Here is a 16,292-nt window from a genome sequence, read left to right on the forward strand (position 1 = left end):
GGTTATGACTGCCAGAGAACTGGTCTAGACTCAGTGGCAGAAAAAGTTTCATTAACAAGCTGTGACAATGCCAGGAAGCTGTGCCAACAGAGCTATAGCAGCAGAGGCTCTGGAACTTCTACAGACCCCAACTTCTAATGAAAAAAATTCAGTTCTTTTGAGAAACCACTTCATCTTTGCCAAAAGCTCCAGTACCAATCCAAGGTTATAACCAGGGATGTCTATTGGTAACTGGCAACATACTGGCAAGATTTACTTCATCTCTGAAATTATTTTCCCCTCAAGGAAGAATATTTCAGGCTTAGTCCCAAGCCTGCAGACAGCAGATACCTCTTTGAATAAGCTACTGCACATCATATCAAAAGCTTATGGCCATAAATTCAGGATATTTTTACTTTGTTACAAGAGAAAGCTCCAATCTGTATCTTATTCCATTGATTTTATAATCTCTGCTATACCATTCTAAAGAGGAAACCAGAGCTATTGCCTATTGTTTACATATTCTCATGAACATATGCTCAAGCAAGAGCTGAATGTTACTTGAACACTGCAGTTTTGAATTCATACTAATTTATTTAATCAATATCTTGGACAATCACTGTCAAACACATTGGAGAAAAAAAAGCTCTAAACACACCAAATCATAAAAAAAGCCCAGAGATGCCATTCCCTAATTTCACCAAAGACTAAAAAGATCCACAAACAAACTGAAGACAGAACACAGCACATTTGGAATGGGAGCTCTTGCACAGGCATCCTAAATTGTAGGTTTGCTTTGTCTCTCCACTCAGAAAAGAACAAGGATGGCAGAGTTATGGGTGGTCATGTGCATCTAAGCACCAAGGAACTCAAGTCAGAGGCACCTATTATTGGGATGGATTATTAAAGTGCTCCAATTCTCCAGCTTTCCTTTGAATCTTGGTATAAATGGGTGTCTACAGAATATGCAAAACTTACTGAAATTTTACCTTTTTCAGTTTGTAAAAGGTAACAGATCTATAACTAAGACTTTAAAAGTAAAATAACTGAAGTGGAATTGTCAGTTATATATGCAATTTAGTCCCTGCTCATGCAAAAGAATTCAAACAACTTAAAAATAAACTGGATTTTGGGTGTTGCTTGCTACATTAAGTGTGGTATTCATATTGTTAGTGGATGGCATTCAAAAACAACCAGCAATTTAGTGTTTTGCTTTGTAACACTTGTTAATCACCTCCATGCAAGGCTTTAGGCTGAGAAATGACAAGGGTAAGACAGCTATTTCAGTAAGGAATGATCTATTCTGTGAAAAGCTTTTTTTTCTGTCTCCTGTGATGTCATCACTGAAAGATTCCTGAGAAGAAGTTGTTTGGACAAGGGTATTGATGACAAAACACAGAAGGCCTCAGCAGGTTGTGGAGAGACAGACTGCTTGAGCTTAGTCAAACATTTTGTTTCCCTTTTTGGGTTTAAAGAATCAGAGAGCCAGATATGTGAAGACACAGAAGGTGCAATTGCAAAGACAACCAACCATCTCAGCAAACACACACAAAAGGTATAACAAGCAAAATGTAGTAGGTAGTAGGTGGCCATGCATGCAGGAGAAAAGATCTGGTCTTGTAGAAAAAAATACTTTTACTACTTTAGCTACATTCTAAGAAGCAAACCTTGAACTTGAATTTTATGAACTGCTCTTTGCTTGCAGAAAACATGGAGGACTTCTTCAGTAAGCAACAATGGTGTATAAGAAGAAAGAATTGTATTTTGTGACAATTCAAAACAAACACACAGTATGTGGGTTTTTGTTTGGGCTTTTTGACTACACCAGAGTGGACAGTGGGATCTGCAGCTTTTTTTTTTTCAAATAGAACAGATGCCTACCATCATCACGGCCAGACTGAAAGCTGCTGCCCCTTTTCAGTGATGCAGTTTGACCGAGATGGCCGATGGGCGACGGACGCACATCACTGTCCAGGTCCAGCATGGGGCTGTGGAGCAATGCACTGCCTGGGGAGAGGGGAAAAACCCGAAAGTTAGGATAATTTTGCACATCAGCTGACATGAATGTGCATGCTGCATGTGGAATTCTAATTTAATTCAGTGATACAAATGTTATCTTCCAAAAACATTCTTTATTTAGACTCTCAGTTCATCTGTATCAGTGCTATTCAATACCACCACTACTGACTCCTGTAGCAAAGCCAAAACCACAAGTACCATGGGGAAAATGCCATTCTTTGAATTGTATCTTTCTCTGTTTATAATTAATGCCCTACAACTAACAGGTAAATTAACAAGTTGCTTGAAAGCCATGGATAAAAATGTATTTATGCCATTAATGACATTGCCTATGCTTTTTTTCTGGTGTATGTCCTAAACACACTTTTCAACAGCAAAAGTTTCTTTTGTGTCTAGCTGAAGCAGTTAAAGACAGAATATTCAACTATTACTTAGCTGTTTTGCCTCTATGAAGTTCAGGTAGAGAGAATCCATCCATCAGGAATCAGAGGAACTAATGGCACGTTTCCTTTGTAAATGTTCTTATTCATACATAACTACAAACCCACAAAATATTTTCCAGTGTATCAAACTTTTTTTTTTTTTTACTTTGGGTGCCTGTCCACATGTAGGTCCCTATTCACAAGTCTAAGTTAAGATCTTATCTGATGGAGGAGGATACTTGGAGTCCAACATGCATTTTGAAAAACAGTCATATAAGAAAAATAAGAGGATTATGATAATTTTTAAATGTACTGTGACACTGCCAATAACTTTTTAAAAGTCTAAATTGCTGCTTTATGCATTTCGCCTTATAGAGTCATTTCTGAAAGTAGTCATTAAAAACTACTTCAGCATTGCTCAACTGAGCTGTAACAATTAAACTTAAAATCAATCAAAATTCCCAGAATAGAACATCCCAGGTCTCAGAAGACCATTTAGTCCGACCTTTCATGGGAAAGGGGGCCATGGTGAGATTATCTAGCACTCTGTCCAGTTCACTGTTGAAAACCTCCAGTGATGGCAGCTTTACAATGTCACTGGGGAGCTTACTTCAGTGATTGATTGTTCTCAAGGCAAAAAATTATTTTCTTATACTGAGATGAAACTGTCCCTGGTAATTAATCCTGAATTTTGTAGTGAGAATCTCAGCATCTGAGTTTATAATGTTGCTCTTTTCCATTGATACCTATATTCACTTAAAATAACAACAAGGTCACAGAGGATGACCACCAGCTGTAACACTGAAATACTCAGATTCAGGAGTAACACAAAGCAAAAACTATTCAAAGCACATTTATTTTAGTGTCAGAGCAGCATGGCAGAAAAGATACACCTAATCCTTTTAACAGCTGGGGCTTAAAGAGCAATATAAAGTATTGTGAAACTTATCACAAACTTCCAATAGGTGACAGTATTGGGTTTTAGTTCATTTTGAAAGAAGTTCTTTCTCTTATAATTCTTTAAAGGCTTTTAAAGAAATTTCCTATGGCCTTTCACAGCAGCATTATCATTACCAAAATAACTGTCAGTTCTTCCACTCATCATCTTAAAGTTCATAGTATAAGACACATAAGTAAATAGACCCAATGTGCTACATCACTCACAATTGTGATTGACACACTCTATTTACACTCTCAGTGGACTCAGCCTCCCTGTCTGCAGGCTGTGCTATGATTCTGTTCACTGCATAACTCCTACACCACTTATTAAATGCAGCTCATCTTTATCAGCTTTAAAACTGATGAGTTTTCAGCAACACAGAATCTGCTGCAGTGATTTAGGTGGATTATCCACCATCAGCACAGACAAGATCTACAGTATGTTCTACAGTATGTAGATCTTGTTCAAGAGTTTGAACAAGAATTTGTGGAAAGATTTTCCCTTTTGAAAGAATTAAAAATGCACAATAATGAAAAAGCAAAAAACCAAAGCTTTGCAGTAATCAGCATCCAGGGAAACAACCCAGCCATCTTATAGAATTAAGTAAAACCAAAACAAATTAATTCCTCTTCAGATTTAAAAAAATAAATATAAAAATTCATTATCTTACAGGAATTCTATACTGAATGAAAAGAAAATTGTAGAAGACCCTGAAAAAATTTAAGTGTCTCACACAATTCCTTGATTTCAGGAACATTTGAGTGAGATTGAACATATTTGCATTTTATTTGGAAAAAAAAAGAAAGTATGTCAAGAAGGCTAAATCAAAATTGTAACAGGCATTGCTATTTAAAACATATTTTATTAAAAAAAAAAACCCACTGGCAAGAGTGTAGCAGCATTATTTTCACAAAAAATACAACAAAAAATTCCTCTGATCTCTCTGCATACAATTTAAGTTCTCAGATTTCAGACAGCATGTTAATATAAAGAATGCCTTGTAAACAGATGGTCTCTAAATATGACAGTGCCAATTAAACCTCAGAATTAAGAAAAACAGACACTCACTAAAACACCTTAATGTGAATTAGCTCAATTAAAACCACTTGCTTGAGGTAACTGTATTGCTGCTGATGCACTAAGCCCATGCAGCCTGAATGGTTTATATATTCACCATGTAACAGAAAACATGTAAAGAATACTCTCTTGTTCCACCAGAAAAACCACATCATCAGTTTGCTGGCATACCAGGAAAAGAAAGTTTAACATGAACTAATTTCTTTATTGGTTGTCTAGCATTACAAGCAAGTATAACACAGCAGCAGGGAACTACAACAGCACATATACCCTCAGGACTAATAAACATCTGGACTACATTAGCAAAGCTGATCTTGCTCTCACCCTACCAGAAGATAGCGCATGAAGACTGCACACTAACACATAAATCTTGTAAAAAACAGTGAGAGCTAACTTACAAACAATTTTTCTTCTATCCCAAGTCATTCCCTCTCTGGAGCCAGCAGCTTAAATTTAGCAGCATAATGCAATACAATGAATTAATAGTAGTATGGACTGCAGACAATAATATTTATAAACCTAAATAAACTAACCAAATACTAATTTACTGCCCACTCAGTATTTGATTTGTGTACTATTTTTACATTCCTAGATCCTGAATGTAGGACAGCAACAATGCAAAGTTTTGAGAAATTAACTTTTTACTGTGCTAACAGGTTTCAAGAAGTATAAACAACATGAAAAAGTATTCTCTGTAGATCCTTACTTTTAAAAAATACACTGCATCTTTGAAGCTACAAAGTACTTTTTTCCAAAATACAGCACCTACATGGAGCATTATCTGTGAGAGACTCCAGTGCCAAGTGTATATTTAACCAAGGAAACATAGGAAAAGAAAAAGTAGTACATTATCTTCTTCTACCCAGCAGTTATGATGAAACACAAGTTTAATTAATGGCTTATTACATTTACAACTATATAACCATGTAAAGATCAAATATGAAGTTTTAAGGATCTCAGTACTACTTTAATTTTATTTTTTAAAGGATTTTAGTGGGTTCCAACTTTTTGTGTGGTGATATTTTGAAGGTGCGCATTCAGAGGCTATGTGAAATAAAAATATTTCAGTGGTTTTGTTCACTTCTCTTCTGTTCTAGTGCAGTAAGATCTCACCAAAATAAGAATCTAAAGAACACAGTAAAAGTACAGTTCTTTTTGATATTATTTCTCTAACTCTCTGTAAATCAAAAGCCACCTGCACTGAAGGTTTATCATACTATAGGTTCCTACAGTACCAAACAACCAGTACAGTACAAACCTCGACACCATTTTTTGGATTGTTACCTGCAAGCTCTTGGCAAGCAGTGTTACAACCTCCATTAAAAAGACAACTGAAATTTGCCTAAAATAAATTTTTCAATGATATGCAAACCAGTCAATGATTTAAAATTTTAAAAGCTGTTTTACCTTCATATTCCTAAATTATTACCAAACTGAGTGTAAAAATTGTTCTGCAATATCCATTGCTCCACAGCTGCCTGGGTTTTTTTCCCCCTCTGAGGTCTGGCAGGCAGAGGTTTCTTGGAGGAGTCACAGATCTCTTGCCTCCCTCGATAATCCAGCCTCAGACACTCTGCAATTCTGTCAGCCCAGTGCATCAATTACATGACTTCCAGTAAAGATTTTTACAAAAGATACTGGTGATCAGGGGATTAATATTGTGCCAGTACTTCCTTCAGGGACAAAGAAAATTGTTAACAAGTGACCAATCTTAGGTTAAGTAATTTTTAAGTGAGATTTTCCATGTTAAGCCAAATGGCAGTCATTACACAGACTTGCTCATATACAACATGTACATGTACATACAACACATACATGATGTATATGAGCAAGATTAATAAAACCAAAAAAAGACCCGACAAGATGTGCAACCAGGTGAACACAGCTACTCTATTTTCCTACCCATTATGTATCTTACAGCGAATTTTCTCACAGGCTACAATAGCAAGGAAGGCTGATCTGCAGCCTCCAGGCTCTCTGAAGGGCGGCAGACTTCCTCACCAGCCTCAAACACCTTTGAACACTTTTTCCTGTGCACAGCGGGCCCTTGTCCTGTGCTACAGCCTGACCACCCACTGTTGCTTGTTGACCAAACACACAGTGCCTGGAGCCCGCACCGACACAACCAGGATAAGATTCCTTTCAAGGACACCGCGGTGAGAATTTCCATTTGGCTAGGCCAGAAATTAGGCAAGCAGCAGAAGTTACTGAAAAATTAACCTGCTCAGCAGATGAATAACATTTATTATTATTATTATTATTATTATTATTATTATTATTATTATTAGTCAGCAGATGAATAGCAATTTTATTCTTTTTCTTAAGGTCTTTTTCTTTCTCACTTGACATTTTATAGTGATCAAGAAGAAAATGGGTTGTTTTTCTAGAAAAGAGATGAGCATGGAAGATTAAAATTGATAGAAAAAATTGGTTTTGGGAGATATTTAGAAATGAATGCTTTTAAAAATCTTAAGGCTAGTCTTCATTACTGTAAATGTGTTTATAATGAAACTGTTTTTCAGTTTACTACAAAAAGGGTAACTGGGCCTATTCTAGTGGTGTTCTAAGTATTTCACAGCCTAAGGATATTCCTTATTGTCAGCCCTTCAGACCAAAAAATTAGGAAACAAGAGCCAAGCATTCAAGTTCAGCAGATAAATAAAGATTACTTCATTTTACTATCTCCAGCAGACATTAAGATCATCAGCACTTCTGGAAAAACTCACTTTTCCTCCTGAAAAAGTCCTGAAGACTGGAGTGGACACAAAGATAAAGTTCTGGCCACTGAAGAGTTTAATTCTATCTTCAATCATAATAATCTTTAAAATTTTGGTTTTAAGCTACCTGTGTTGCTTCTTAATCCCAATAGTTACTCTCTTTATAGTACTTTAATATTATTAAAATAGCACATAAAATAAGAATGCCCCCTGAACTTCTGAACATGCTGCGTTCTACTAAAATGTCTACATTACAGGAAACTTACAAATACAGGTAGTAAAGGAGGAAAATGAGTCTGCTATCCATTTTTGTACTGATCAATTTTTATTCTCACTTTTTTTTTTTTTTAATTAATAACCCATTAAGGGTTTGCTTGACATCTGCTGTCAAAAGGGTATTTCTGCTATGGACAGGGGATGTGGTTTAGACATGAAATGGCTCCCAGCTGCAAGAATTCTTCTTCCAGATGTACAGTAAGCAAAGGCAATGGAAGAGAACCAGCTGCTAGGATAACAAATTGAAAAGGCCCTTTTGACACAAGCCTTGCCGGCCTGTCTGATCTAACAAAGATGGATCATTCATTGCAAGGTGAATAGAATCTCAGTGTGGCACAGAAAAAAAGAGCAACATGGTCAAGACATCCATTTCTCTCTTTCACACCAAGTACAGCTGCTGTTACTCTGGCACACAAAAACCCTGCAGAATTTTTTACAATATTTGGAGAGCTGAGCATCATACTCAGTGTTGCAAAAATTATAGGTTTTTTTCAGCAATAAGAACTAAAAAAAATTATAATGATTAAAAAAAAATCACAAAGACTGTACTATTAGACACTGTAGTATCATACTCCTGTTCGGAGAGCTAGCTCTACATTGGGAACTTTAATGGGTTGTGTATTATATATTTTGCAAATCAAAGGGCAGCAAGAAGATCACACTACAACCATGTCAATGTTTCCATTTACAGCTTTAGTTTCTAATCAGGTTAGCTATTAACAGGTAGCTTATTTTCAATAATATTACATGAAATCTCAAAGATTTGCATCACAAATGAGTGATTTAGATCACTCAAATCACCATCAAAGGTATTGGAAAAAGTGGTTTTAATAAGAATTTGTAGGAGTGAGACTTGACAAAGTTTGCAACAACCTGTTAAGAAATTAAAGATTTCCCAGCCAGTTTAATTATAACTGGATGGCAGTTCATACCCATTTTAGTTCAAAGGATCATGAAACCTACTAAGCCACTATTAAAGTCTAAGCAAATAACCACTGGCCACACAGAAAATAGTCTTAACCTCCACAGCTTCTCTTCCTTATACTTGCATTAAGAATCCCATTGCTTAACTCCTTTTGGCTATCTGCCCAGTGCCTCAGGAAAATTTTAAACTAAACCTCATTTATTTACATTTATTTTCATGTCATCTTATGTCATTATGTTCTCCATGTTTCCTGCACTCCAACAAATCTGGGAAGCATAAACCATAGTGAAAAACTACAATTATGATTTAATAATAAATTTCCAAGTATAGTTGCAATTTAAAAATACGTAAAATCTTAACTGAAGGAAACCATTTAGTATCCAGGTACCAGATCTGAAAGTCCCTAGACGTCTACAAATCAGAAGATCATATGTCAAAAGCAGCAATTTGGGCTTTAGCCAATACAAGGCATAAAATACCAGCACAAATCAGTTTACTATTCAAATGTTTCTTAGTAGAAATCTAATAAATACATTTTTGGGTGAGCATATGCTCTACCATGGTAACCTTTATATTAATGGCTTGAAAAAACACTCTTTTTCCATTTCTTTTCTGTCTCATGCATCTTCTTAACATATCTACATACTAAACAACAGCAGCAACCTGGCTTGACCTACTCAGAGTCCTCCCAGTGGACAGAACAGTGGGATATGACTAGATAGATAACACTAATTAATCCATGCTTTAGGAAAATTTCATAACCATAACAAAAGTTTCAAAAACAACAAAGGAGCACAACTGCCTATTCCATGAGTAAGGCAGATAGCATTTTAAGTTTTCTATTTAATGCAATAAATCCATATATTTAGAAGCACTACTACATAAGCAGAGCCAGAGCTCTAGCCAATTACACATGGGTCCCACATCTACAGCTGCACCTTTAATGAAAGAATCTGACCATCAGAGAAGCAGGAGAATGCCTTAATACAAAGAGAGGAGCATGGGAGCTTAATGATTCTGGCATCCCCTGTACTGCCTCACTATGCTTTTGGCAATGCTGTTTGGTCTCTTTGTCCTGGCTACTTATACTTCCGCACAGGAGGGACTGTGATCTGCTCTCTTATCTGCACTTCTACTCACTCCTTAAAACATGTGGGCTTGGAATCAAACAGTTTCTCACAATAAAAATATCCCATGCCTGCATTTTTTTTGCCTCATAAATGAGGAAGGTCTGCTACAGCAAGAAACAGATAGGCTAAAGGCAATGATGGGCGAGTAACACCAGTCATATTTTAGCACATAATGAAACATTAATCTACATAACACAAGATTAATCAGCAAGCCAACAGGGTTGTTTAGACTGAGGGGGGAAACACTACATCGATGCACATACAGAGTTATTCCTCAAGGGAAATAACAGACTCCAAAATGCTGCTGTGAAGTACTTCATACACACAGGACTTGAGAGAATTCCCCATCCTACTTGCACCCATTGAAATAAATGCAACTAATTAACTAACGATCAAATTGTAATAGATGATCAATGTCTATTAAAATCAAAGAAAAGATTCAATTAAACAATTTGCTGTTGGCAGTTGTCAGCTATTTAAATCACAATGCCAATTATTTGACAAAGCTTAGCACAGCTGGATATGCTCTCAGTTTTTGGAAATAATATTAACACAAGTTGGATTAACTGGAAACAGACAGTATTGGAAACACACAGGATTTCTGCTGACCCCTGAAATAAAATATGAGAAAGAACTCCAGCATCATTATAGTCATGTAAACTTACCACGGTTTCTTCTTTCAGGTTGCGTCAGAAACTGCACCATGATATGATATTAAATGATACTTTGCACATCTACGACATAATTCCAATTGCTGAGTATTTCTTACAAAATGGAGTTCATCTCTAGTAATATACAAGCTCAGAGGTTTTTTTTAAAAAAAAATCTGTGATAGTAGTGAAGGATGCACACTTAGATCAAAAACACATACCTCATTATCAACCTAAAACAAACATGTATTTAAATATATCTTTAATACACAAAGTTCTGATAGCACATTGCAATACCTTGGCATCTAAATTAGCTCACTCCTGTCCTTCAATTTGGAGACCCTTGGAAGTTATTAACAAGAACACAATCATCAGGTGAGGACCCTAGAGAGGATGTAGAAAACTAGACTGACTTCTTGTCAGTACTGGGGATTTTTCCCGACTGCCATTATTATTGTTCTGGATACGGCAAAATCTCTTACAGACAACAGGAGAAGATGCTATTTCTATATAAGAAAATGAAATTATTTCAGTTGTAATGACTAATGGGTCAGCCTTCCTGTTGTGTGGAGACAACTGGAACAATTTTGCCCCATATAATACAGTGTTGACTTGTACTAGTGACTAAATTTGGAATAAATTCTTGAATTTACTTAGGATTGTGTTTTAGCTTGTTTAACAAATAACTGCAGTGTAAGCCTTCCTTTCCTGAATACATCACGGCCAGTAAGTAAAATCTTTTAGAATATTTGCAGTTTGACAATCATCTGCAAAAATCCTGTCCAGAAAGTCTAATGGTTTAAAAAACCCCAGCCATATCCAGGTAAGAAAAGCAGACACTTTGTCTAATTCAAAACCTATTTAAAGTAGAAAAAGTCATGTGTAATGACTCAGAGCACAGTTCTCCTTTCAAAACTAATAAAATAGTAGCAAAATACTTTGGCAAAAGCTCAGCTGAAAGGTGAAAAATTTCACAGAAATGTAAAAATAGATACAATCTGCTACTGAGGTTTAAGTTTACTATGCCGAAAAGTTTTGACTCAATCAGTTTGAACCCACAGATTCAGTTGGCAAAAGAACGAAGGTAAGAATAGCCAGAAATAGCTGGTATGCCCAAGGTAGAACTGTAATTGCTGTCTGTTTGTTTCAGCATTCATAGTATGAAAACTGCCATTTGCTAGAAACAATGGAAACCTATTCTTTTCGTAAGAATACCAGTCCTATGATCCATCTCTTCCCCCAAATGCTCGATAAACAAAAAACTAAATATTTTTTTGAAGCATGTGTTAAGTGGACGACTTATATGCTTGAAAATTTATTATAATTTTATCTTAAAAAGGGCCTAGGGAATTTATAAACCTATAAATAACATTTCTAACTTGTTTGAGCTGATTAGATCCCACAGTCTTGCATAACCAAATTGAGCAAATCTCCACACCTTCCTTGTTTGAAAAGCACACACCTATTAAAGTAGACTAAAATGCATGCCGTGCCTCTGATCACAACCAGCATTGTTCTACTTGGCAGTTAAAACCAATCCTTCTAAATTCTCTTTTTTCTATCTCCTACCTGGTGCATGCCAAAATTAAACATCTGTGGAAAATTAAAATCATGCTCAGCGACTTTCCTTTGTCCTACTAGATACTAAGTGAGAAATTAAATCAGCTAGGATTGATTCTTGAGTATTTTAAAATCTGTACAAAAAACTATTACCAGTGGAACACCACATAGAAGGCTGGGAAAAAAATGATTGGCATTCAATGAGCTGTTAGCATTTATTTCATACATGCACAAAATATTAACTATTGATACTTGCACTTGCTTTCAAGTAATTTAACTTCCCTCTTCTGTGAGTCAAACAGAGCTGTATCATAATGGCCCCTCTGACATGATGGCTGAGGAAAGCAGTTTTGTTGCAAGAAAAATACCAAACATGTTGAGATTTTTCAAAACTTATATAGGAATGTTGACACTTTTTCCACTCATTCACTGGAGCCTGCATATCAGAATTACAGAGACTACTAAAACAAAAGTATCAAGCATTAAGTATCATCATGTGTCTTGCTAAAAAGTGGAAAATGGTCATACAAAATTTTTTAAGTGAAAGAAGAAAGAAGCTTCAAATTATTAACCATGGCTGTTTTCACAAGTGAGTTTTGCTCCTGATAACTTAATGTTGTGAGGCTGGTGGCAGTGCCTCATGAGGGCTTTTGACAAGGAAAGAAGATGGGGTTTGGAAACATTGTAAATTTTGATCAAGATGCCTGGAAAACAGTGTGGCATTCCAGCTGCTTCCACAGCACTTCACACTGTGTAGCAGAACAACGATGGTCTGTGCACACTTTTAAGCTAAAACTTACTGACATTGCTGTCACAAGTGATGCATCCTGTGAACTCCTTATCTCATGTCACAACGTGTGCAACAGAGAGTTGCAGAACAACAATGTTCTGCTCTGCAGAAAATTTACAGCACATTTCTACAGCAGTTCCAACTCAGTAAAACTGTTGTGGTTTCTCAGGAAAAAAAAAACAACCTTATTTGGCTTGGGATATGCATGCACTAACACTAAACATGGGAGTTACCTGTAAGCCAAGGGATGCCAGATTCCAATATGCCTATTCATTTCAGAACTGGCAGCAAACTCTGTAAGACTTCTTAAGAAACAAAGTACTGCTTCTATTTCCTAATTTGAAAATCCAGTTTTCAGATTTTACTACTAGAAATGTCAGGCCAGCAGCCTTCCACCTGCTGGAAGGCTTTTCATACTTATACATTGTGATAGATCTTGTTAATTTGTAGTTAAATTGCAGCAACACCTGCAAGCAATACCTAAACATTTTTTTGAGGAGCAACGTTGTCAAAGACAGAATATAACTATGTATTCATATCAGTCTAAATACTAACTTTGCCTAAATATCCCTTTTGTCCAGCTCCCAGGTCTGTGCAGATTCAGTGCAATCTGAATTTTGAAACTGCACACAAAGAAGAAGAGGACTCCATAATATCATTCACTACATGTCAAGGAATTAAGCATTATTCCACTGTGCCCTAATATCCCAGGTATCCATATATTAACAGAATATCTTGTAACAAAGTAATCTAACCAGCAGATTCACAGAACAATCCAAACTTGATATGACCTCAAAGAAATGCTTAAAGAGAACAGTAAACCATGGAGAAATTATTGAAATTTAATGCTTTTGCCATGTAAAGAGCTTAAAACTTATAAATTAAGCAAAAAGAAAACTCCAACTGCTGTTTTGTGTTTATAACAGAATAAAGAAAAAAAAATTAAGTTAGTATTCAGCTTTGTTAAAAGCTATCTAAATTGATGGGGAAAACCTAAATATCCTCTGAACACTACAATAAAATAAAAGGCAATGACAAATTCCTAAATGTCAATGTGTATATATATATATACATATATCTATATATAAAGATAAAATAAAAATGTATCCTTGCCTTTTTGTTCTTTAACATAGCTCTCCTTACAGTTGTGCATGAGCTGCAGAATCCACTGATGTTGAGCACCAATGCACTGCCAAGCTGGGTCCCCAGGTGCATGAAGATCAGAAAGATATCTGTAAAATCCAGTCCAAAAATCACAGTTCTGACTTGACACACTGAAGGCCTCATTAAAACAGACTAAGTATGTACTAAGAAATACTTTTACTTTTTTTACATAATTTTAAAAATTCAAGAATATTTAGTAAGATATGCTCACATCCACTGCAAACAGAAGTTTTGCATTTGCCCTTCTTCAATTAGTAAGGAAAAATTCCACCAAAAAATGTATAGATAAAAAACTCTTTAATATCATATTAATATGCATTCCCAGTTATGTCTCTAGTAAAGTATGCAGGAAACCAAACTCTTTATCTGCAAGGTGGCAGTTTAGTGCTTCAGATTTGAGGGAAACTAGTGATGGCATCTCAAGCACATAAAATATAGTATTTTTCTTCCAATTGATATTATATGATTGTATCATCATGTAATTTTAACAAGTAATTATAGAAGGAATTAATTTCTGGCAGCTCATTACTTTTAGCACATGCATGCACAAACATATGTAAATCAAGCTCCTGGGCTCTTTGTTTATTTTGGGCTGGTGGTTTTTAGTCCATGCACAGTCTGAAAAAAAAAGAAGTGAGGGAGATAACAAAAAGGATTGTGGCTTCTAAATTGCAGAAGCAAAATAATGCCTGTCTTTAGGGAGAGAGGAGCACTAGAAGCCAGCTGTTGTGATTTCGAAGAGAACACAAAAACAATGTGTCTCATGTATGGCATTCAAGACTATCTGACAACAGGATTTCTAAAAGAGTATTTTCAAAAAGTGCTGGCTGCTCTACTGTTTGAGGCACTCATATTTTGCATGAATGAGACTCGGGACAGATTAAAAAAAGTCAAGATGCTTAAGGTGAACTATACTGATAAATTATCTTAAGCAGCGCAGGGAATGTTCACTCCCTCACAAAAGCTGTTTTACTACAATAATACCTAATGCTAATTAGGACTGTGTTGAATTCTGCCTTCTTTGACGAAAGTCTGCAGCACTTGAAGAAAAAATAAACTGTCAAAGTAGGACTGGTTGGATGGATGAGAAAATTATACAACTAACCATTTTGACAGGGTGACATTTATAAATTATGAGCTCAAGTCCTTTTCAGTGTTACGGGGGACTTTAGTCTTAGGCACAAAACTAAAAAAAGTATTACCACTGGTCTTGAAATACGTACATCTACTTGGATGCTAAGTGCTACGGTAAACTATTTCTGAACAGTATAAAATAATTACCAGTGTGAATACTGTAATACAATGAGAGGAAAATATGAATTGAAGCCTATTTATAAACATTAAACATCTGAAGGAGAAAACCACAGTAGGTCATTTTTTAGGTCTTGGTCAGCCTTCAACTTCAGAGACATACAAAACAAGTGTATCAAGGAAGAAAAAACACTCATAAAAAGGGCAGGATTTATGCAAACTATTTTACAATTTGGATTTTATTATTTTCATTTTTGCTGAAGTCCCCTGAAGAAAATCTACTTCATACCTTGCATTCAGAAAATTTACACTTATATACCCATGTATACTTAGAATAGTGAAACCAATTTAACAATTTTGTCAGCTGGGATTCTCTTGAGTCATTAGAACTGAATCATTCCACATTCATGCATTCCCTGCTCTGCCTTATTATACTTCTACATGCGGAATACATTTTGTTACATTAACAAATGCTTTTACATAGGCTAGGGTATTTTAAAGATTCAATAGTTCAAGGTAAGTGGCTAGAAATGAAAACACCTTAAAAATAATCAACCAAAACAACCAACCCCAAAAACTCAAGCAAGAATCAATAAAACACAACCAACCAAAAAAACCCCACAAGAAACCTCAAACGGAAAACCAGAATCAAGCGCATGTACAACTATAAGTTGTACATATACTATAAACTATAAGTGTTTCAAAGAACCCTTAGAAAAGGTCCTAACACCCGGCTTAGGTTAAACAGCTGCTCTTTAAAGTTTTCAAGTGTCACAGAGAAAAGGAATGGCCAGTGCCACCTTCACAGACATAAAACGCTGAACTATTGATCTTAAAAACCAATTCCAATGAACAGGCAATATTTACAGAGCATCCAGAAGAATGAGAAGCACTCTGCATAAATTCACACAGGTCACTGTAGTTATAAACTCACATGATGCAAAGGGACCTAAGACACCAATACCACACTTGGGCCTGTACGCACACAGAATGCTCACGACCTTGTGTAGGTGTCTGAATTTTACAAATACTTCCTGCACAGCACATTTGGTCTGTTTTTTTTACAATAACTGATAAAAACACTGAGATTGTCAAGACACACCAGGATGCCCTGGCAGCATACAAATCTCAAAAGCTTTCTAAATAAAGCCATCAAATGTTCCAGAGCACTCTAAAGTTTGGCACCAACAAATGAAAAGTTGAATCATCAACTCATCTCAGTAGCCCTACAACAGACATCATTTTTGTGAAAAATAGATAATCTGTAAATGTTAATGAAAACTGGGAAACTGGTTCATGTTCATGAAATACAAAGGAACTTCATTGTTAAGGCTGAGCAATAAAAGAGCCAATATCACTTTCAAACAACAGAACAGTCTGCATTAATGCCTC

General features: G+C 35.8%; 1 protein-coding gene across 1 annotated transcript in view; it reads right to left on the bottom strand.

Annotated features, from left to right (window-relative positions):
- The window catches only part of EXOC2 (exocyst complex component 2), a 125,478-nt gene that overhangs the window by 57,238 nt on the left and 51,948 nt on the right, over positions 1-16,292 (bottom strand). Inside the window, exons 11-12 of the mRNA XM_059478863.1 lie at positions 13,599-13,717; positions 1,861-1,986 (exon numbers count right to left, since the gene is read on the bottom strand). Of these exons, the coding sequence (XP_059334846.1) occupies positions 1,861-1,986; positions 13,599-13,717 (245 nt within the window). The remainder of the gene's footprint in view (positions 1-1,860; positions 1,987-13,598; positions 13,718-16,292) is intronic.

The sequence above is a fragment of the Ammospiza nelsoni genome, chromosome 1 (genome assembly GCF_027579445.1).
Source record: "Ammospiza nelsoni isolate bAmmNel1 chromosome 1, bAmmNel1.pri, whole genome shotgun sequence".
Taxonomy (NCBI): domain Eukaryota; kingdom Metazoa; phylum Chordata; class Aves; order Passeriformes; family Passerellidae; genus Ammospiza; species Ammospiza nelsoni.